We start from the raw sequence: 22,191 nt of genomic DNA, 5'->3' as shown, positions 1-22,191 counted from the left end.
ACCTATTCATACATTGATAGATTAACTCCAATATCGATACCTAGTTTTATTACATCCTCTGAAAATAATTATTTTTATTAAAAGTTAGTCACTTGTCGTGCTTTCTACCCTAAGGAACATTTATTGAAACAAAATGCTCAGAATCGTGCTACATAGAATGAACTGCAACATTGGAAGACTTTCAAGATCGGAAAAGGGGAACAAGAACAATAGTTTATTTAGTCTTATCAACAATTGATCTATATACTCTAAACTCACTTAGTTGCCTTCCTACCTGTTTGAATCTTTAAAAATTGAATTTTTTTCTGCGAGAAAAAGATATAATTAAGAAGGTTAAAATATAAATTGAAACATACCCTCTCAACTTTCTTGAGTGCTGGCATGGGTTTCTCAACTTCTTTAAGATCAACCTTCTCCCTATCTGGATCTTCTTTATCCCATTGTTTGTACCTTGACTTTCTGAGCATAGTTCTGAAGTCCATTCCACTAGAATCTGAAATTAAAAATATTTATTTTGTGAATCTGAAACGAAACCATCTTTCTTCATCAAGATCCTTTTTAAAATATTCAAATTACCGGAGATGTAGAGCTGTAATTCGACAGAATCCTCTCCATGAATATTGCTGATAACGAGCTTATAGGTACCTTCATCGTTGGGCTTTGTTTTTCTAATACAGAGCATAATTGTTTTAGTTTCACCATCTGTGATGAACTTGAAGCGACCTCCTTCGACAATTTCGGTGATTCCTTTATAGAACTTAAATGTTGGTGCAGGTGAACCCTCAACCTCGACATTGATGTACGCCGTTTCTCCTACAAAGGCAAAAAATTTAGTTTCGGAAATCCAAATAATAGGGATGGATCCATTTTTTTAAATTGTTCATAACAATTATACCTTCGGCAGCAGCATACGACTCTTGGTAGTCGGTGATTTGAGGTGGTCCTGGGTTTCCAACATCTTTAAGGGGTGTGCTTGGCTGATTGATTCTACTCTCCAGATCCGCCACGCTGAGTCTTCTTACGTCGCTACGACGTCGCTAATCGATCATAAATCAAATGGTTAGACAAATTTGAAATTTTTTATCCAAATAGAAGCTTCTCCAGGAAGCCTAAAGCGAGAAGACTAATGACTTTTGCGACCTCTTGACAGACAACTCTGACTTACCTTACATTTCTTTTTAAAAACTAAACATATGGGTATTACATGAAAATGATAAATTTAAGATTCAACAAGAGAAATAGACATAAGGAGCTAAACAAATTAAAAATATTGTTTTCAGTATTGTAAGCAACTGTTAAAAAATCCTAACAATCGCAAAAGTCATTTAAATCCAAAGTTTATTGCCATTAGTCACGTCTTATGGACGTTTGATAGATCGTCTTATCGATCGGGTTAATCACTCTACCAGGTTAGGGTTGCCTTGTTAAGTACTTAATAAGTTTTGTCAGTCACTATGATGAATAAGTTTTGTTAACCACTATGATGTAGCTGATATCGTTAGTTACAAATATTATCGAGGTCGTATTATCAAGATTGAGGGTGCTTCCGTTAGCACAAGGGGAATCAGTATACTTGTGATGTGCGGCCACGACGAGTTCAAGGGCCTTCCGTTTCATTATTTACTCCATAAAACATATTCAATGAAATATAGAGTAATGTGATAATAAAATAAGAACAATAATTTAATAAACTTCAAGCCATCTTTTAAAATGAAGCAATCCTGAAATTTTTAGTCAAATTAAAAGTGTTATTCTTAGATACCAAATAGAGTGCCACTGGTACCTTGGGAAATGCTAAAATAATCTTTAAATGCATGGTATATTTACACATTATTTACTATAAAACGATTCAGAAAAAATCCAATGTTTGTTCAAATAATAATGAATGTGAACAGCAACCTAATGTAAAATTAAAAGAACAAATTGATTTTAATGAATTAGAGGATAATAATAATTGAAAAACTCAATGTCTAAATTTTAGACGTTGAATTTTTCAAAGGGGTGCATAACAAAAATTTCATGAGAAGAAAGATATAAGGAATTTAGACAGAACACTGAAATTGAACGAGACAAATGGATTCCCTTGAGGACGCGTAGCCGGTAAGACATGTATGTTTTTGGGTATGTTAATTAATATATATATAACCAGGAATACGTTGTACAGTCGTATTGTGGACGGTCGTGTACATGTGTACGCCATCGTGAAAACACGGAAGTTTATATGACATAAATGGTAGATGAAGGTGCGAATATACATGTATATAAATCAGTTGTCAATGAAAATGAATCAGATGATAAATGTGGATATGTACATGAGGTGCAACATTCAGATATGGATAGTAACACAAAAGTAGGGTCGAACAGTTCACGAATAATTTATACGAATACTAAAAGCACATATTATCTAAAGCAGTTTTGAATTAAATTACATTAAGAGTTGTCAACGCAATGTGGTGTGAAGAAATTTATACAATTAGAATACCATCAGGAATTCAACTGAATAGCACACAATCCAATTTTCTTTAATTTTCTGTCAGTTATGAGCTACATTAATTTTAGTTCTATGATAACTTAAAGGTTTATAATTTATATCTTAGGCTATTCTGGTTTTGGACCAAGGATAGTATTCTACCTAATTCTGAGCACCGAATTGACTAACGGTTTCATCCATTTCGTTATAATGAATCATCGATGTTGCAAATCCTTGGAAGCTGGTTTAATTAGGAATGACAATTTAAAACTGATACAATAAATTGTAAATCGACGTGATAATTAGACAGATCATTACTGAAATTTGGTTGTTATTCTGTTGGTTCTTGAATTACATTTCAAATACGAATTGGGGTATTTTGGCTGGTGAAATAAAGAAGTGTGTATTAATTAATGTTCCCATGCTCTGATTTTATGATCAGCTGCAAATTAGATTCTGGATTCTGGCCAGGCACATGAAGTCCGTGATAAGTGGAATAATAATATTTTCTCTTTCGATGGCAGATACACCCACACCACATTGCAGTTTTCTAATTAAAAAGAGTTATAGCAGAGGTGTGAGGATGACTTTACTAGAGACTTTTATATCACGGTTTAGTGACCAGATGTGAAATAAAATATGAAAGGATAGGCGAGGTGGATATCAAGATTTAGGATTCTATTAATAAATTTAGTCATTGAGACTTGGGAAATATTGGTAATTAGCATTAAGTAGAAGCTTTGCTATTTATGAATTTACAAAGCTAAATTTGTTAAAAGGTTAGAAGATTTAAGTTAAAAACCAGAGATAATTTAATAATTGTTTTTTAAGTTATAATTATTAGGCATTTGTAAGTTTTTAATTTATATTTCTTTCTTTAGCAGTGCAGAAAAAGCTATATTTAATTAATAATTTGTATTTTTAGTTGTAATTTTAAATTTAATTTTACTCAGAAATAGAAAGCTTATGTACTTGCCATTTAGAATGTTATTTAACTTGGGAAATACTCTATCGATTCCTTTTAGTGATATGGATTTTCAAAATTAAAAACGTTTCAATAAATTCAATATAATGATTAGAAATTGAAGAATTAAATTTCAATAATTTCAATTTTAGACCACTCTCAACTAAAGGAATTACAATATAACAATTTATTTTTTAATTAGTACTGGAAAGTTTGGACAACTTTGATATTGAAATATTTTACAGTGTACGATTTTTTAAATTGTACGATTCAAAACTTAAATAATATGTTTTAATAATACTTAACGTAGAAAAATTGAAAATGAAATAAAAATGATAAGAATTAAATGAATTTAATTTTCAAGTTATCAGGATTTAAGGAATTCATAAATGGATACAAAATTTGAATTATGTTACAAAAAGCTATCCACAAATTTGAAGTCTTTCCAAAAATATAGATTTGAATTAAAGTGTTTAATATTAAAATTGAGTTATGGTTTCATTGAGCGTTTTGAAATTTTAAATAGTGTTTTCAAATGCTTTTTTAGCAAAATGGAAAAGGAGGAATGGGATAATTACACTAATAAAATTTTTTCCTAGTGGCGGCCTGTATAGGGAGATTCGTTTAGATACGTCTAAGTTATAATAAACAACATGATTATTTACAAATGATAAAGGTATATATACAAAGGAGGCAGACATGACGATAAAATATACAAATTGTAAACAAAAACATGAAAAAATACACGCGAACATTAAATTATTCCACGATAAATTTGGTTCCGATAATATTTTGATTCAAGAAATTAAAAATCGAAAAAAAATTAATAATCGTCATGTCTGAACATAAATAGGTGCGACATTCAAATATTCTACAGAAGACACATAAATTTAAGACAAAAGGTTTCGATCTACACATAAATATATACAATTGTCCCTTTCCAAAATGAGAAATATATATTAATCACGAATTGCAGAAAAGTTCTGCGAAAATAAACACGTATGTATAATAAAAACATGTAGTGCTGAAAAATAAAACCTTTACAGTGGCTAACCTTATCTTGCAGTTCACCAGGTCGCCCGCGGTTCTGTTTTCCGGGAAAAAACAAATTTGTCAAAAATACGTTTGATAAAAAAGGTAGGAATTGATAAGAAAGGTTAGATATTTGGATGTTACCGTTTCATCGAAACATATAAATATCCTGATAAAAATAGGCGAATTAATAGCGTTGGTAGCAGCGATTTCAGCAGCATCGATAAAGGCTATAATTATAAGGTCTTAATTATTATTAATATAATTATTATCGGCAGCAGCTTTTTGATTTTAGACCCTGCTTACTTCTATGTTGCAAATGTGATAATGATCATGTTGAATTCAATGATGGCGATGGTTATGGTGATATGATCAGGATATTCTAAAATCTGTTGTAGTAAATAAATTATAACAATCTTTTTTTACAATCCATTTCATGGAAGTGTCTGAGAATTTAATTATCTCAGGAAAATATTATTTAAACTATAACTTCCTGTATATCAAATTTCGGAAAATACATTTTCCACAAAATTGATTAATTCCAAAGTACAGTCTTTTCCTCAAGAGATGAAATTTGTTTAAAAATTGTAATAGTAAATTGATGGTAAGAATAATTGAGTAAATATTGTCTGAATGACTGAGTGTGAAAGGTTGAAAATGAATGAAAATGAGATGCAAAATATGTTGCAGGAGGTGATTTGGTAAGCTTTGTGTTATAGCGAACACAAATCTCACCTTAGTATCTAACACCTCGCCGGGCCGTAATTTTCCCACCTGTGGAAAATCACAGAGACGAGCATAAGGAATTTGCGGAATTTTTTTGGAAATACCTTCATTTTTAGGCGGCCAGGATCGCCATTTTGTTCTCGAGCAAATTTTTCGTATGTAATATTTGATTCATACACAATAATTTCATTTATTTTAATTCAATATTGCTCAAGATTCTAATAACGACCGCAGCTACATAACGCAACATCATAATTGACGAAAACGCTACAAATGACTCAAGAATAATGATAACCATGATTTTTGATGATCAAGAATATTACAAAAATTGAGGATAGTGGTGAGATGGCCACTAAATTCTACGCTATTCGAGGATCAGTGTTTCGATTTCTACTGTGCGATTTGGGACTTTGATGATTCCTTGATGATAAAAAGAGATTAGATTAGTGATAGTATTTTTGTGATATAATTGTGATATAGTATTCTGATCGTAACTGTATATATATATATATACATATGGCACACGTGCTACTGGTCAAAATCCTACTTTTGGATTTCAAACGAATCCATTCCCATTCTCATTAAACCGTTCCCTTTAAATGATTAGGATAATTAAATGTTCCTGCTTAGTGATTAATGTCGGCCAAGAGTCACGACTCTGAAAGTGCAGTCATGAGTTTAACTCGAAAAGTATCCTTGAATGTGCGTTACTATATAGTTATTTTTTATTTGATCAACAAAATAATTTTGGAAGATTTTTGCATTACTAACCAACAAAAAAGTGCGATATGCGCGCGATTATGGCTTATTTGCTTATTTTAAGTACTAAGTCGTATTGCACTCGAAAGGGTTGAATTTGTTTAAATAACCCAGTATTCTTCATTTATTAGGCATTTTACTCGAAGTGTTTCTTTATTAAATTCTCATGAAAAATTGGGTAAATATGAAATTTTAAACACTTGTTTTTAATACAAAATTAACTTTTTTCTTGAATTTAAACAGAAGAAAATTAAAATGTTGAAAATTCAACTTTTGGCAATTGAAGAATATTAAAAATGGAATTTTCAACTGTTGATAGATGAAGAAAACTCATCTGTATTAAAACAAATTTGGAATATATTATATTTTCATAATATTTTATATAATAATATTTAACTAAATTAAAATTTTTAAATAAATTGAAACAACAGTGAGTGAGAGATTTTCAAGACATTTCGTTACACCATGTTTTTTTAATACATAATTAGCATCATCAAATGCGTGCTATGCAGGGAAAGTTTTTCGATTGGAATTGAAAAATGTTTTTTAATAAAAATAAGAAACTTCGAATAACCATTTATTTTTTTTAGGTTATATAAATATGATACTCCTAACATTTTTGAGGAAATACAAAAAGATGTTTGAAAATTTCAGAATTTAAATAAAAATCAAAACAAAATAGTTAATTTATAATTAAATAGTTACATTTTTAGCCATAGAAGTTGAATTTTTAACAGAAAATATAATAGTTGATCTGAAAACTAAAGAATATTTAAATTTTAAATCGAAAAGATTTTAATTGAAGCAAAAAGACGAATTTAAAAAATACTGCGCCTTGATAAAAAAATATTTTAATTTTAAATCAAAAAGTTGCAATTTTAATTTAAAAATATTAAATTTCCACCAAAAGAGATGAATTTTCAAACAAACGTATTCTCAACAAACATTGTGAATTTTTAAACGAAAGACATTTGTCAGTCGAGTACAAAAAAAATGTTAGGTAAATTATAATTTGAAGTGAAAAATATTTTAGGACGCAAAATACATTTTTTTAGAAATAACTATTTATTTTTTAGTTTTTGTGTTTATTTGCTTTAAGATGATATAAATATAATTTTCGTAGGATTCTCGAAAAATTCAAAAAGATTTTCGAAGATTTTAGAATTGTAGAAAAAGTATCTAGAATATTTCTAAGAAATTTGTTTTTATTCTACAGAATTTTATAATGAATTAGGATTTCTTAAAATTCCTTTTTCTTAAGTTTTCATTCCTAATTTAATTTCTCTCCTTTTTTTTTAAAGTGAGAACAAGTTTACAAATTACAGTGAGGTGGAAAAATGTTAAGAACAGAAATATTTCCCAAAATTAAAAAGAAATTTAATTACGATGTTCTCTTTTATCAATAATGTTTAGAAACATTCAGAAATAAATTGCATTAGGGGGCAGGAATAGAATCATTTTGTCAATTTTTAAAAATATTTGGTCAAAAAGTTAAGAACGGACTTGTCGCCTTTAATATTAACAAATCGTTTACAATCTAAATTTTGTCTATAAATAAGTTTTTAAAATTAAGATAAGTTATTCTGACATTGCGATTTACCAAATTTCAGAAAATTCAGAAAAACGAAATGAAAACAGTCACCTAAAGTCACATTCAGGCAGTATGCAACCAATCAGTTATTCAATAACAATGAGATCGAAATTTTTGATAATTTCGTTTCACCTATTCTTTTAGATAAAGGAGAATAGTTCAAATTTATTAGTATAGTTTTTCGAATTCATTTAGATAGATTGGTAGACTGCATTTTACAAAAAGGATGCCAGTTTGACAACTTGTCTACACATTGTTAACATCAATTTAAGCACTTGTTAACATCAGCTGCTGTCTTCAGCAGCACTAACTGTGGTAATATCGTTTGCCAAATCGCGAAAATTAAAACGATCCTTGTTAATGCCAATTTAAGATAGAATTACCGTTCTGCAATTCACTCTCGTGTCAATTTCTTTGGAAAGGAATTTAAAACTTTGATTATAATATTATAAAATGAATGTTTTATGATACTTTTGACAAGTGGCGATACTCTTTTGTCAGGGAAATATTTCTACAGAGTCATGCAACTACTGTTCATTCTGAAATACAAAATTTACCTTATTAAAGACACAATAAATTTATTCTAATTAGCTTGACAAATCAGACAGCCCAACATGCGTTTCCGAAGACATAGCTTTTACTCTGAAGTACAGACGAAGTATGCACTCCAGACATTTCGTTATACTCGCAGAGGATAAACTTGGCCAACATTTGCACTACGGCCTTATTTCTTGAAGCAAGTGCAGACGCGATATATTATCATTAACAGTGCAATGGATTTACAAATCACACCTCTAGCCTTATTTTCCTCAGGTAGGAATCATCCAAGATTTGAAGTTCAAAAAAATTATCACACTTATCACAACATGACTTGTCAAAATCAGAGACTATTCAAATTAACAAATTAAATTACCAGATCGTTTACAGTTAAATAATTTCAAACTTAAAAGGTTAAAACTTAATAATTTGAAGTGGTACTACAGTACTGGCGCACAGTGGGATGAAAAAAGTTTCTATGGACAAATGAATTTTAGCTTACACTATTTATTCGATTTTGAAGTTTTTTATAATGAAATATTTTAAATATCGAAAGGATTTGTGCATTTAGATTTCTCATAAAAAAATCGTTTGATTTTTAACTTAACAACAAAATTGATATTTTTCACTTTTTAGAAGTACCATTTTTTGAAAACAGATTTCGGTGAAAAATTAACTTTTCGTTACGATTATTGGAAAAAATGCTGTCGGCAATTTTTAAACAATTTTTCATAAACAAACTCATAGTTTTTCTATTTATAAATGAACAGGCTTAATTTATTTTTTAAGAATCAACTAAGAATATCCTTTCAATGACTATGATACTTACAAACTCAATTGAATTATTAATTATTTAAAGAATTTCCAATAAAAAATTCAGGGTTTACCTATTTTTCAACAAATACGCTCAATGTTTGTTTATGGAATCGAAATCGTGCCCTATTGTTAATTCGTAAATTATAGTAAAAAAGAAATGATCAAAAAGAAATTTTTAGTTGATTCCGTGAAAAATTGAACCTTTCTTTTAAATATAGCTAAACTCTGTAGTTGTTTATGAAAATTGCTTAAATAATTTATAATTCTTATAAATTTATAAATGATTAAAGCCAAGAATCATTGGAAAGGCATTCTTGGTTGATTTAGTGCAAAAATTGAGCCTCTTGGTAAAAAATATTTCAAATATAAATTTCTTTATAAATTTTTTTTAAACAATTGCCAAATAGCATATTTTTTAAATTATTCGTAATGAAACTCTTTCACATTTTATACTAAAATGCTTGATTTTAATGAGCAAAACATTGCTAATCGCGAAAAATAGCTGTTATTCATTAATTTGTTTATAACGTGACAAAATTTTAAAAAAAGTTATACTCCCCCATTAGACATTATTTCTAGAAAAATTTAGCACAGATACCTTTTTTGATAAATCTGAAAATCTTAAAAACCAATTTTTTTACGAAAAAATCCAAACAAATCTTTTCGAAGTTCAAAACCTTTCATTAAAAAAAAACCCGTCCAAATCGAATAAATAACGCAGGCAACTACAGGTGTACCCAGTGATCCCACGAGGCCGGTTTTTGATTTTGCAAAATCCTATGTAAACAAAAAACGTAAAAAGGTATTTTCAGAAAAAAATGATTTTAATGCGGAAAAAATGCTTTCTAACTGTCGATGCCAATCAATTCTTTGCAATTGCAGTACATAAAACTAATTTTTATGAACAAATTTTATAAATAATTACTCTGATGTTTCATTCCAGGACGGAAAATATCTTTTTCCTCACGATACTTTTTCTTATTTGTTACAAAAGTGTTATCCAGTAGCAAAACATTGACAAAGATTAAGAATTGTTACTTTTATAAAGAAACATTATGAATATATTCTCAAGTGAGATATATTTAATTAGAAAGTACGTATTCTTTGCGGGTTAAAACCATCTTTTTTTCTGAAATTAACCTTTTTTCTATGCTTATTGCTTATGTAGAATTTTTCAACTAGAATAAAAAATCGGCCTCGAGGGATCACTGAGGAATTTATTCAGCTTATATCTAGAAACAACATAACGTGTGAATCGAATGTAAATTGTGACCTGTAAATTGATTTGCCCACAAAAATCCAATTATGTACTACTGTGCATAGTTGTTTATTTCCATAATAATAAAAATAATAATAATAACTGAGTATAATCACACGAGTAAAAGCTTCAAATAATTTCTTAAATTAATCATTCAAAATTAATCATTTTAATAATAATAATCTTTGAATAATTTAAATAATATTTTAATAATAATATAATAATTAATTTTCATAATATTAACAATTTGATGAACATATTTCACAAACAAAAAATTTCGACGTTTTCGGAAAATTGATAAGTCCCCATACTATTTTGCTAAATTATTAAGGTATTCAAAAATGTTTGTCCTTAGATTCTATCCTAGGGTCGAACATAGAAAAAAGTCGCAAGATTTCAAACAATAATTGTGCTTACCACATATTAAAAATTTTTTTTTTTAATTTCTACAAAAAATACCTCTTGCTTTTTTATGATATCTTGCATCGCTCGCAAGTAAAATTGAAAATATCAATTTTTCCAAAATAATTCTCGTGGCCACAAAAATGATTTGGCCTATATAAAACCTACAGAATGTCTGGTGGATTTCGAAATTGTACAATGAATCTACGAATGTCAGGAAATAAAACGTTAATATCTTAATGAGGTCAAAAGCTGTATAGGCTTAGATAACAAATTTTTAAGCAAAACTAAAATTTTAAATACTCTTAATTTTGCGAAAATGATTTTTTTTCTTTCGAAAATTTAACAGTTTCAAATGTTAAGCTTTAGCAATTAAACCAGTTTAAATATCGAGTCTTGAGGAATTAATCATTTTGGGCTAGAAGTTTTTTAAAAAACTGATGAATTTAAAGTAGAATGTGATTAGAATTACAAAATTTTGCAGCAGAAAATGCTTGTCATTCGAAAATGCAAAATTAAATTTCTTATAAAACTGCTTTACGATTTGAAATTGAATCTTTTAAAATCTAACAACATTAAATATTTATCTGTGCATTTGGAATTTGACCGTTATTCTACAGATTTCGGAATTAACAATATAAACTTAAATTATTCAAAATTGTACAATTTAGCATATAAAAAATTGTAAGACAACAAAATAATAACAGTTAAAATTTTGAACATTTCTAAATTAAACAATAACAAGCCAATAGCCTGGTAAATAAGATTTTAAAAATTGAAACCTTTAGAATTTAATAATTTGAAATTTGATCCCGAAGGACGTATGGAGTGAACATATTTTAAAAAACGCTGCATTATTTTTAATTTGAAACGTTGAAAGTTAAGCGTTTAATGAATGTTTTTAAAAAGTGCCTATATTAATTTTTTTATCGAAGCTATGTTAAAACGAATGTAATTGTTTCATAAATTTGGAATAAAAACATTATTTCGATATAAAATGACGTATGAATAATAAAAAGAGGGGTTCAAAAGTGAAAGGTATATTATATTACGTTTAAATTCTCCCTTAAGTTTATTAGCCAGATAAAAATCTAACTAATGTAATTAATACAATATTTCCGCATAAACAAAGTACTTCAATCTGCCTTATGATTTAATGAAGGATACCAATATACAGTTTAAATTGATAAATTCCTTTAAAAATAGAATTTAATTTTTGATTAAGCAGTTCATTCAGAGATGTCATACAACCGGCACGTGCCAAATGGCACTTGTGGATTAAAAATGGTTCTATTTGTGGAAATAGTTTCATTAAATTTTAAGAGCGAATTTATTAACGATGCGATTTTCCTCCACCCATTCTTGATTTTGTTCCAGTTTAATTTCAACTGGCAGTTTATAATTTGAATTTTTTAATTAGCAACTTGCAACGCATGAATTCAAGGATCTACTTTTCAAGTATTTATTGTATTTTGATTAATATGAATTAAATTCTAATGACGAGCGCCTAGTAATCTCGGCATGCAGACCGACTCAGCTCGAATCCGTGCTAGCTGCGGGGACACTGTTGGCATTTCTCACTTAGCTAGTAAATTTGTGCTTGTCTTGTTTTTGTAAACAGTAATTCGATCTATAGTTACGAGCAATAAATATTAGGAATCTCATCGCTTTGCGCCAATTTATTGCCATCCGGCTCACCAAAATATCGCCAATCTTGTTCGATCTCAATTTAATTATCCAAAAAGTGTATCATATGAAGGTCTTTCAAATTACAAATTCAAATTTAGAAGTAATAAGAATTACTCGTAACTGAAAAATAGGGTGCCTTATAAAATCCCTTTTTTATATTTTCTAAAACCTTGAATCGGAAATTTTTTTTAATTGTATTTTTGCCAGATTTTAAAAGTAATATTTAGAAATCACTATGGAGGTTTTTATGCCGACGATTCAACTTTTTAAACTTTTTAAATGTTCATGTTTACAATTTTAGTTATCCCTTCTTGCACAATATAAAAAATTCTTCATTAGGGTACCAAGAGATCATTAATTTGGTAAGTTATGAAAACATTCTAATGTTTATATTAACACCCTTAACGTAGCTGTCGTCCTAAAAATTAGATGTCTGAAACAAATGTATATTCTATGATTGTAGGAATCGAAATAATATTGCTGATGATGATAATTCAAATAAAAAACATTATTTTTAATGAGACGATTTTTAAACTTAGAAAAATCTTATATTTCAACAATATTTTTTACAACTGAATTTTAACTTTCTATCGCTTCTTGCCAATTTTTTAAATATGGCTGAATTTAGATAAATGACGTTAAAACCATTTTTTAAAGATTTTTTTTTATATAACTAAAATTCAAGATTATTTACTTATTTTCTAAATTGGAAACAGTAGAGTTGTAAGAAATGTTTTCACTGCAAAAATAAGCCACGATTTACTCATATCAAACCATTTTTTTTAATTCTTAAGAAGCGATAGCTTTCCTCGTTGAAAAATCATGTTCTTTCTTTCATAATAAATTACCGAAAAACTTGTTTTAAATTACCAAAATTTCAAGAAATAGATATTACTTAACTCACAGAAAAATTTTTTTACTATTTTGAATGACTATTTATTTTTTAAGTTCATCCATTTTTTGAAGTATATATAAATATAATTTCAGATATGGCAAATCACAATTTCAACAAAAAGTTAATTTTTAACCATATAGTTGAATTTAAAACAAAAAAATGAATTCTCAACGAAAAATGATATATGTAATATTCCAACCATAAAGATTTTGATTTTGAATACAAAAAAGCTGAATTTAACTGAAGAAGACGAAGTTTCAACAAAATAGTGGAGTTTTCAATTAAAAAAGTATTTTTCCAGAAAAATTTATTATGCAACAATATTTTGAATTTGTAGAAGTTTAGCAGAAATTTAAAAATATTACAAAAATTTTGGGAAATTTTTCAATGTTTGAAATATTTTGATTCTTTGCAAAAATTATGAAATTCCAAAACTTCTTTTTAACTGATTTAAATTTTTCCCCAAATTTTTGGAGAATCTTTCAAAAGTAAAAAAATGATCTGAACTCATCCAGATTCTTTTTAATGGGTTTGAAAATCTTCTGAAATGTTATAAAATCTTTTAAACAAGTTTTTTTCAATTACATGTAGCAAATAAGGTACCACATACTTTTCTTTTACACAAATTTGACAATTTTTTAATTCTTCGACAAAAATTATTTTTTAATTTTAGTTAAAGTATTCCTTCATTTTTTTCCAACAGTAGAAATTCTCAGTAAAGGAAGTCATATTTTCTAAAAGTTTTATCATTTTAAAATGCAACCTACAGGTTGCTGAGCCACAATTAAAATTTGTATTTCTATAACGAACAAATTTTTAGGGTCGCATGGCACCTTGATGAAAAATTTCCTGTATTGTACAAAATGGGATAGTTAAAACGGTAGAAATGAAAGTTTAAAAACATTTAAAAGTAGAATTTTGGCACAAAAACCATCACAGCGACCTCTAAATATAGTTTTTTACTCTGGCAGACATAGGGGATCCTTTTCTCGCCAAAAGAAAAAAATCAAGTAAAGGTTTCATAAAATCTAAAAAGAAGCATTTCATGAGGCAACCTATGGTAAGCTGTCGAAATATAAATCCACCAATATCAATTCAAAGAGAAATTTATATTTCAGGCAGCTGAAAAAGATTTACCGAGTGTGTGAAGACACGGAGAAAAAGTTTAATGAAGAATCTTCATTGTCTTTCAGATTCCCTTGAAATGCATTTATCATTTCACTACTTTCTTTTCAATTCTTGTTATTCATTTTGTCCGTGTGTCAGTAACTAAACGTGCGAGCTCGTGCATATTTGGTTAAAATTCGTCGATGAGTGATATTGTAAAAAGTATTAACGAGCAAGCACAAACAAAAGGAGCATTTGTCACTTTAAAATTTCGCGATTAGGAATAAAAAAATTTGCAATAGATAACACTATTATAGGGAAAAGAAAAATTGAGGGCCCGGATCATAAAACCCACACTCTAGAAACCAGAAAATTATAACTGGTTCTTTGATCCGGGCCCTCGATTGTTCCAAAATCTAAGAAAGGACAAATGGTCTTTTTGAATGAGTAAGTGTGCTTGTGTAAGATATAGAAGTAAATTTTGTAAGTGTCTATGAGTGAGAAGGCAGTAAGTGTCAAAAAAGTGCATTGTTTGATAAGTGAAGTAAATTGAAGAAGGTTGCAGACGAGGCATCATTTGCTTCTTCTTCAAACTGAAGAAGTTTCTCACCTTGCGCTCATCCACCACCTCGCCAGGGCGCAGCCTTCTATTCTCCTATGAACCAAATCGTTATGAGCAACGCTGCTTGTGGCGTACATGAGTGTGTGGTTGTGTGTAGAATATACATTTTTTGTAAATAATAACTTATTGTTCAACTTGCCCTAATCTACTTAACATCCTTTTATTTTTACTTTCAAAATGCTTGAGAAAAGCCACACCGAAAGATAAGTAAAATAAAAACCTGGAGGTGAGAAACGTTGAAGGTAATAGGTGAAACGGGGTAACATCCAGATAGGTAATTGAAATAGAGTTGAAATCACCATGATAAAACAAAAAGTTAAGTAACGTGGTGCCGTCTAGTGGCGTCCAGCGGAGAATCTTTGTTTTGCCATAGCGATTTTACCCCTCTATCAACTACTTACCTGGACGTTACCCCGTTTCACCCATTACCTGAAACGTTTCTTACACACTGTTTTTTCTGTGCATGAAAGAAAATTGTTAAATGAGTCAAAGTGTGAAGTAAAGAAGAGCAAGTTAAACGAGTAGTCAATAAAATGTAATTGGGAAATTAATGAGTCAATATCTTCATCTTCTTCACTTTTCTCTTCCTCCTGTCAGCCAGGAACTTCTTGTACCTGTTAAAATTTTTTAAGACCGGCAGAAGAAATCCGAAGTCCGACTTGTTCAAATAAAATATTGGAATTCAATTGCAGATAAGGAGATCGGCTATTTTTTTGACTTGGAGACAAGGGACAGCAACAAGAATAATGTAACGTAGACAGGGAGAAATGAATCTAATCTATTGCGATATTTAAACATTCAAAAGGCACATTTTTTCAAAAAAAGGTCAGGACTTCACTGGTTCTCTAGATTACTATTGCTGGCTATGCCTATAAGGACTTCACGAGTAGATTTCTGAACTACGAAATCAAAACTAAAAAAAAACCTAGAACTAGAATATCTCGTTTTCTACAAGCTACGAATCTGGCCCTTTTTTAGGCGATTAGATATTGTTCTAAATTTTCGAACTTGGTACTCGAACATCATCCAAAAGTAAATACTAAATAATTGGATCGAAATTTTTTCCTGGAGCTATTAGATTTTTATTTAATTTTTTTAATGTTAAGAATTCTTCGTTGTATTGTGTGTAAAGCTACCGGGAAATCGTTACTTTTATGTCGAAATCACTTGTTCAACTCTCTACATATTTTTCAAGTTAGATGAATATTCTATCCGCTTTTTATTAAATATATTTACAAAAAAAATCACTGTACTTGGTTTGGTTACATGTTGTTCCATGAATTTATCACTTTCCAAAAAATGTTATATTGGGTTTCATTTCTCATATGGAAATTACATTTTTACTTTCTGCTATTAAATATCTCGAATTAATTTTGAGAAAAATGTTTAACGCAATCTTCTAAATTTTGAAAATATTAAGTTAAGATGAAAAAGAATGAAAATAAAAATTAATTTTTTAAACTTTTGAATTTTTGCTTCAAGAAATGATTGTTTAAACTTTTTTTAATTAAAAAGAGATTGGTGTTATCACTAAATTTTGTATTCGCCAAAATATTTGACCTTATTTACAATGCAAATTTATTGAATACGAAAATATAATTAGTTTGAATTTTAATAAGTCAATTAAAACTTTTATAATTTTAAATTAAGCCAATTTTTAGTTAGATTAAAAACATAAGTTTCAGGTATTTGAATCATGTTCTTATAAATCAAACGTTTAAAAATAATGCGTCTGTAAGTGTGTGTATGTATATATAATTAGGGGCCTTCTGAACCCATTTTTGCTAAAATTGCTTATTTTATTTTCATTTCTGCTGTAAATAGTAATAGATTTTTAACAGTCTCAATTAAAAATAAAATAAATAATTATTTGGAAAAATGTGCCAGAGAGATATTTATTTGATATTTTATTTATTCATTTTTGTACAAGAGCAGTTTTATACAAGAATGGGTTTTAAAGAACTATAAATATATACTCTAAAAATTATATTTGAACCATTAAATAGAATAGGCTTATTTTTATATACATGCTACGAAAGAAATGTTACATTGTTGCTTTCTTTTTGACATGCAATTTTTGTCAAAAATCAAAGAAACATTGACAACAATTTTTTTTAAATAGTGTTTAAATATTTAACTGAAGCTTATGAACCATAAAAGCCTCGCAATAAAAATTTTATCTATTTAATATGAAATTTGGTGAACTTTTTTTTCTCTACAATTTTTTAAGTGAAAAAAACGCAGAAGAAAATGATTTTTGTTGTTTATAAGCTACATTTTCTGTCAAAAATAAGATCTCTGAAGAAAATAGTTTTTGTAAGTTTTTAAGAATCAAAATAATATTACTAATGATGATGTCATTTTATATAAAAAACTTAATTTTTTTTGTAATTTTTAAAACTTTTAATAAACATTTATTTTTACCATTTATTGTGCAAATTAATATTTTCTTACTGTCGCTTCTTAGCGATTTTTAAAAATGATTGAGTTTTATCATTCACGGCTTTTTCAGGGGGAGGGGGGGGGGGGATTCTCTATAACTCTGTTTCCAGTTTTAAAATTAATTTTTTTAAGGCTGAAATCCTTTAAACAATTTTATTTTAAATATTTTTTTAAACAATTAACTATATTTGATATTTTTTTACTTAAATTGAATATTAAAAGCCGTAGAATTATACGGAATTTTTTCTTTAACAAAATAAGGCATGATTTTTTCAAATTCAAATTTTTTTAGAAAATTGGTAAAATGCAATGGTAACGAAAAATTCAATTACAAAAACTATTGTTGAAATAATTATTCTTCCCAAGATTTACAAGTTTTCATAGCAAATGTTTTTTTTTCATAAGACATGAGTGACGATATTATTTCTTTCGATATGAAACATTCGATTCCTAATATTTCATGTAAAAAACACTGAAATAAAATAGTTCAATGATTTTAAAAATAAGTATAAGGATTTTATGCAATTATTAAAAAGTACAACATTATAGAAATTTAATTTCTCTTAGAAAATTAGTTTTTCGATCGAAATATTTAGATTAATGTATTACATTTTTTTGCGTAAATAAAATTTAAGTTTGAGTGGATTTTAATAAAATATTGAACATCAGTTCCTGATAAAATACAGAAAAATTGACTATCGAGTACCAAAAACAAAATCAGTTGAACATTCTCGTTTTGTTGAATTCTAAAATAACGAGAGATTCAAGAGAAATTTTTTAATCTTCCATGAGATTGCTCATCTGATAAAAATGTTCAAACTAGAGATCGAAGAAAGATCGCAATTATTATGCAATTGACTCGCAGGAATTAAAATATATTCAATTTATATTCTACCAAAAAAATGTTTTGGTGTCAGAAACTCATTTTTTAATAAATACTCTATTTATTAAATATTCTATCGAAGAAATCTTTAATTAACTCGTTTTCGCCTCAAAAAATGTCGTATCACGATTTCGAAAAATCTAAATTCTATCTTTAAAAATTCTTTTGTATCTTCTTGAACCTCTAGTTGAATCACCTATGGGATATAAGCTCTTTCCTGTGACAAATTTCCACAAAACATACCTCGTCACTGATGATAAGACTAGGTCTGCGGCCCAATTCTTCTGGAGGTATAAGAGATCCTCTCCGACTTCCGGTACCACTTCCTGGTGGAATAATCGAACCCCTCCTGCTTGGAACTGGTGATACGTTCTTGCTGACTTGGATCTTCGGTGCGTCCGATGTTTTGATCTCAGGTGTCTTGATTTCAGGTTCCTTAATCTCTGGTACCTTGGGCTATTTGGAAATGAAAAATTGCTCTGATATTCCAATATATGATAAATTGCAGAGAATTTGTTGGGCAATAGCGACTGAAAGCGGTGGCGCGACCTCGAGAGAAACCGATCGGCGAACTTGAGGATGGTTCGACGGTAATCGCGACGGAAATTAAACTGAGACCAATGAGACAGAACAGAACAGAGGAACGATGAGTGACCTGCCAGTTTGCATGTCGCGACTAAAAGTGGTCGTAATATCTCCAAAAATAGCGAAGGCCGTTTTCTTCATTTCGTCCCTCTCTGCCTCTCTATTAGAGGGGCGGGAATTGCAATCAAGGGAAAAGAGAGATATGGCGCGATATTTGCGAAAATAGTTTTCTACGCGAAGCATTTATCGAGTGCCAAGATATTCGAAAGATTTGGGCCAGCCAATCATCGCTTTCTGGTCGTCCGGATAATTATCAAGCAAAGATAACTTCATCTCTGTTCGAAATCGTCTACCGTAAACCGGGGTAATGAAGGTATACCTGGGATAATGCTGTATTAGGATGCCTAACTAACTAGGATCTAACTTTTTCTTAATTAATTTTGGAAAGAAAGGACCTAATCCCCCTTTGTGATGGTTAGTTAGTTTTTTACTATGTTCCAGTTTAGGGGGAAAGGGAGAGAGGTTCTCACAAAACCTACGGTTGGTAATTGGTGGGGGGGGGGGGGCAGAAAAAGTAACGTTGCACGTATATTAAATTAAGCTTTTAGAATTTAGAGAATTTTGTTTCCTAAAAGTACATATAGTAAAGTTTTTAGTACGTTTCCAGCTGATGAATGTTTTTGGTAGAAAATTAATCTTTTTGTTTAAAAATGTACTTTTTAGTTGTAAATCGAACTTTTTGGTTGAGAACTCTTGAATTTTATTTAAAAATCGTCTTTTTTTGTATTAAGTTAATCTTTTTGTTTAAAAGTTCTTCGTTTTTAGTTGAAAATTCGTCTATTTTGGTAGTAACGTTTTTTTAGTTGAAAATCCAATTGTTTGCTTGAGAATTCTTGAATTCGATTGAAAATTCGTCTTTTTTGGTAATTAATTAATATTTTCGTTTAAAAATTAATCTTTTTTAGTTGAAAATGAAACATTTTGTTTAGAAATTCATCTTTTTGTAATTGAAAATTTACCTATTCAATTTTTGGTCGAAATGGTTATTTTTTAAGCAAAAATTTAACTTTTTGTTAAAATTCCACTATTTTGTTAAAAATACCTTTTTTGTTAAAAATTAAGTTAGATTAATTGAGGATTCAACTTTTGGGTTGCGAGTTCTTGTATTTTGTTGGAAATTCAACTTTTTTGGAATAAAATGAACTTTGTTATCAAAATTTCATATTTTTTATTTGATAACTGTTATAGAGAATTCGTCATTTTGCCTTGAAAGTTCAATAATTGATTAAAAAATCAATTATTTGATGGAAAATTTGTTTTTTATACAGCTTAAAATTATTTTTTTTTAACTAAAAGTTTACCTATTTCATTTTTGGTAGAAAATTTACCTTCTTATTTAAAAAATTTAATAATACCCGGATTAACTGTCACATAAAATTCAATTAGCCACAATTCAAACACAACAAAAAATCAGTATAATCATAAAATCGGGTTTTATCTGAAGGCTAAGTTACTTTCGGGGGGTGGGGGCAATCTTCGGCTGTAAACGAGGGGGAAGGGGGGTCAAAATCGCCCAAAATTGTTAACTTAATTTATGGATGATACCTTCAACTTTCAAGTAAGTTGTGGAGTTTTCAACCAAAATAGGAGTGAAAAAAAGGTGGCTAAAAATTGGATAAAATTTATGAGAGTTCAAAGTGAACTTTAAAAATTTTAAGTCTTCAAGGTAATTTAAAAAACTTAAAATGATAGAAAAGATGCACTAAATTCAGCGGATTTAAAATGAAATTTCAAAAAATTTGTGGCGAATTCAAAAGAATTCAATGGAATTTCAAAGAATTCAAAGAGCACTAAATTTATATACGAAAATGTGTATTTTTGGTGCATTTTCGAAATTCAAGATTTTTATTCTGTCATCTGGTATGAACATCGTGAATTTATTCATTACAGAGAATATTCGTTTCATATTTCAGATGGAATCCTGTGTATATTATTTTAGGAAAAAAATGTTTAGAGGCAATTTTAGATCGTTAATTTGACTGAAATTAATTACACATTTTTGTATTCTAAGCCCGACTACACCAACAATTTTGCTTGTTTCATAAAATGCAGAGCTTATATTCTCAAATAAATAAGAAGTACTTCCGAGGGGTCTAAGAATACTTTAGACTTTAATTTGTATTTTTCAAAAATTAAAAACCAGCAGTATTTCTTTCTGAAAGTAAGGAATTTAGGGAGGAGCGTTTGCAAAATTCAAATTTTTATTGGGCACCCTATACTGCCTGTTCACAAACTAATATTCTGTGTATATTTATTACCAGCTATACATATACCATGATTTACAGTGTCGATTTCTTCTTAAGCTGGACTTTTAAGCAAGCTTTTAAACGAGCATTTAAGCTTTAAGCTTTATTTGATACAAGCCTTAAGTTAAGAACTGCAAAAATATTAGTTGCATTTTTGGCTTTGGGAATAAGGGCGTCGAGCCACCATCTTTACAATAAATTCCACTTTTTGTGATTTTATAAATAAGTTCTCATCAACCGTATTTCTCTCGAGCAAAGTTATGCTCTGTTTTTTCATTATTTTCATTTTTCCGCAGCGGATTCCAATTTTGCATTGCAAACAATTCAACTTACCTTGGAATCGAATTTCTGCACGTTGCCATGAAAAATAAGAAGAACTTTAATACAAGAGTTTACATTTCAAAAGACTTTCTCCTGACGGAAAATATTTCCTGTGTTTATGATTTTGGAACCACCGCTAATATATGCTTTATGGACTTATTACAAAAAATAACATGTATTTAAAATATACTACTTACTAATGCTATCTACAAGAGGACATTTACAGTTCATACCAGGTCATATCAGGGTGGCCGCAAAATTTTTTGTTTAATTCCCTTATTTTTTCCTGGCTGATATCTCATTTTCCCTGACCATTAATATTTGGAAAAAATGTAGTCTTTTAACTTTTTTAATATAAAATCTTTCATGAATAGAATGAAACAATTTTAAATTAAAATTTTTTATTTTTACATATTATTTTCAGGGCTACCACAGTCCAATTTAGTTGAAAAAAGTAAACTATTTATACTATAATGCGCCTGATGTTCTTTTTAATTTATAAGTTTTCAAGATAAATGAGTAATTTATTCCAATAAGATTTCAGGGAATTAAAAGGAATTTAAGAGAAATGAGAAGAGTTTAATGAAATTTTAAAGGTTGAAGGTGAATAAAAAAATACAAGTGAACTGAAAACAATTGAAAAATATGGAAAAATGTATTGAATTCAGTAAGTTTGAAATGAGTTTAGACAAATTCAAGGGAATTCAAAAGAGTTCGCTGGAATTCCTAGGAAACTAAAATTATTAAAATATATTAAAAATTCATTGGAATGATTTGAGATACCAA

At 28.8% G+C, this 22,191-nt stretch overlaps 1 protein-coding gene across 36 annotated transcripts in view; it reads right to left on the bottom strand.

Annotated features, from left to right (window-relative positions):
* The window catches only part of LOC117170504 (twitchin), a 182,578-nt gene that overhangs the window by 79,804 nt on the left and 80,583 nt on the right, over positions 1–22,191 (bottom strand). For 25 of the 36 annotated variants that reach the window (XM_033357240.1, XM_033357254.1, XM_033357266.1 and 22 more), the window contains 7 exons: positions 21,418–21,432; positions 18,437–18,649; positions 14,857–14,901; positions 4,489–4,521; positions 896–1,037; positions 577–813; positions 357–493 (listed from right to left, as the gene is read on the bottom strand). In XM_033357240.1, coding sequence (XP_033213131.1) covers positions 357–493; positions 577–813; positions 896–1,037; positions 4,489–4,521; positions 14,857–14,901; positions 18,437–18,649; positions 21,418–21,432 — 822 coding nt within the window. Of the gene's footprint in view, positions 1–356; positions 494–576; positions 814–895; positions 1,038–4,488; positions 4,522–5,201; positions 5,241–14,856; positions 14,902–18,436; positions 18,650–21,417; positions 21,433–22,191 lie in introns of all 36 variants that reach the window. The other 11 variants (XM_033357247.1, XM_033357272.1, XM_033357276.1 and 8 more) reach the window with 7 other exon arrangements.

Source organism: Belonocnema kinseyi, chromosome 4, assembly GCF_010883055.1.
Source record: "Belonocnema kinseyi isolate 2016_QV_RU_SX_M_011 chromosome 4, B_treatae_v1, whole genome shotgun sequence".
In the NCBI taxonomy this organism is placed as follows: domain Eukaryota; kingdom Metazoa; phylum Arthropoda; class Insecta; order Hymenoptera; family Cynipidae; genus Belonocnema; species Belonocnema kinseyi.
Note: the sequence above shows the minus strand (reverse complement) of the source record. Positions and strands in the feature narration are given on the sequence as shown.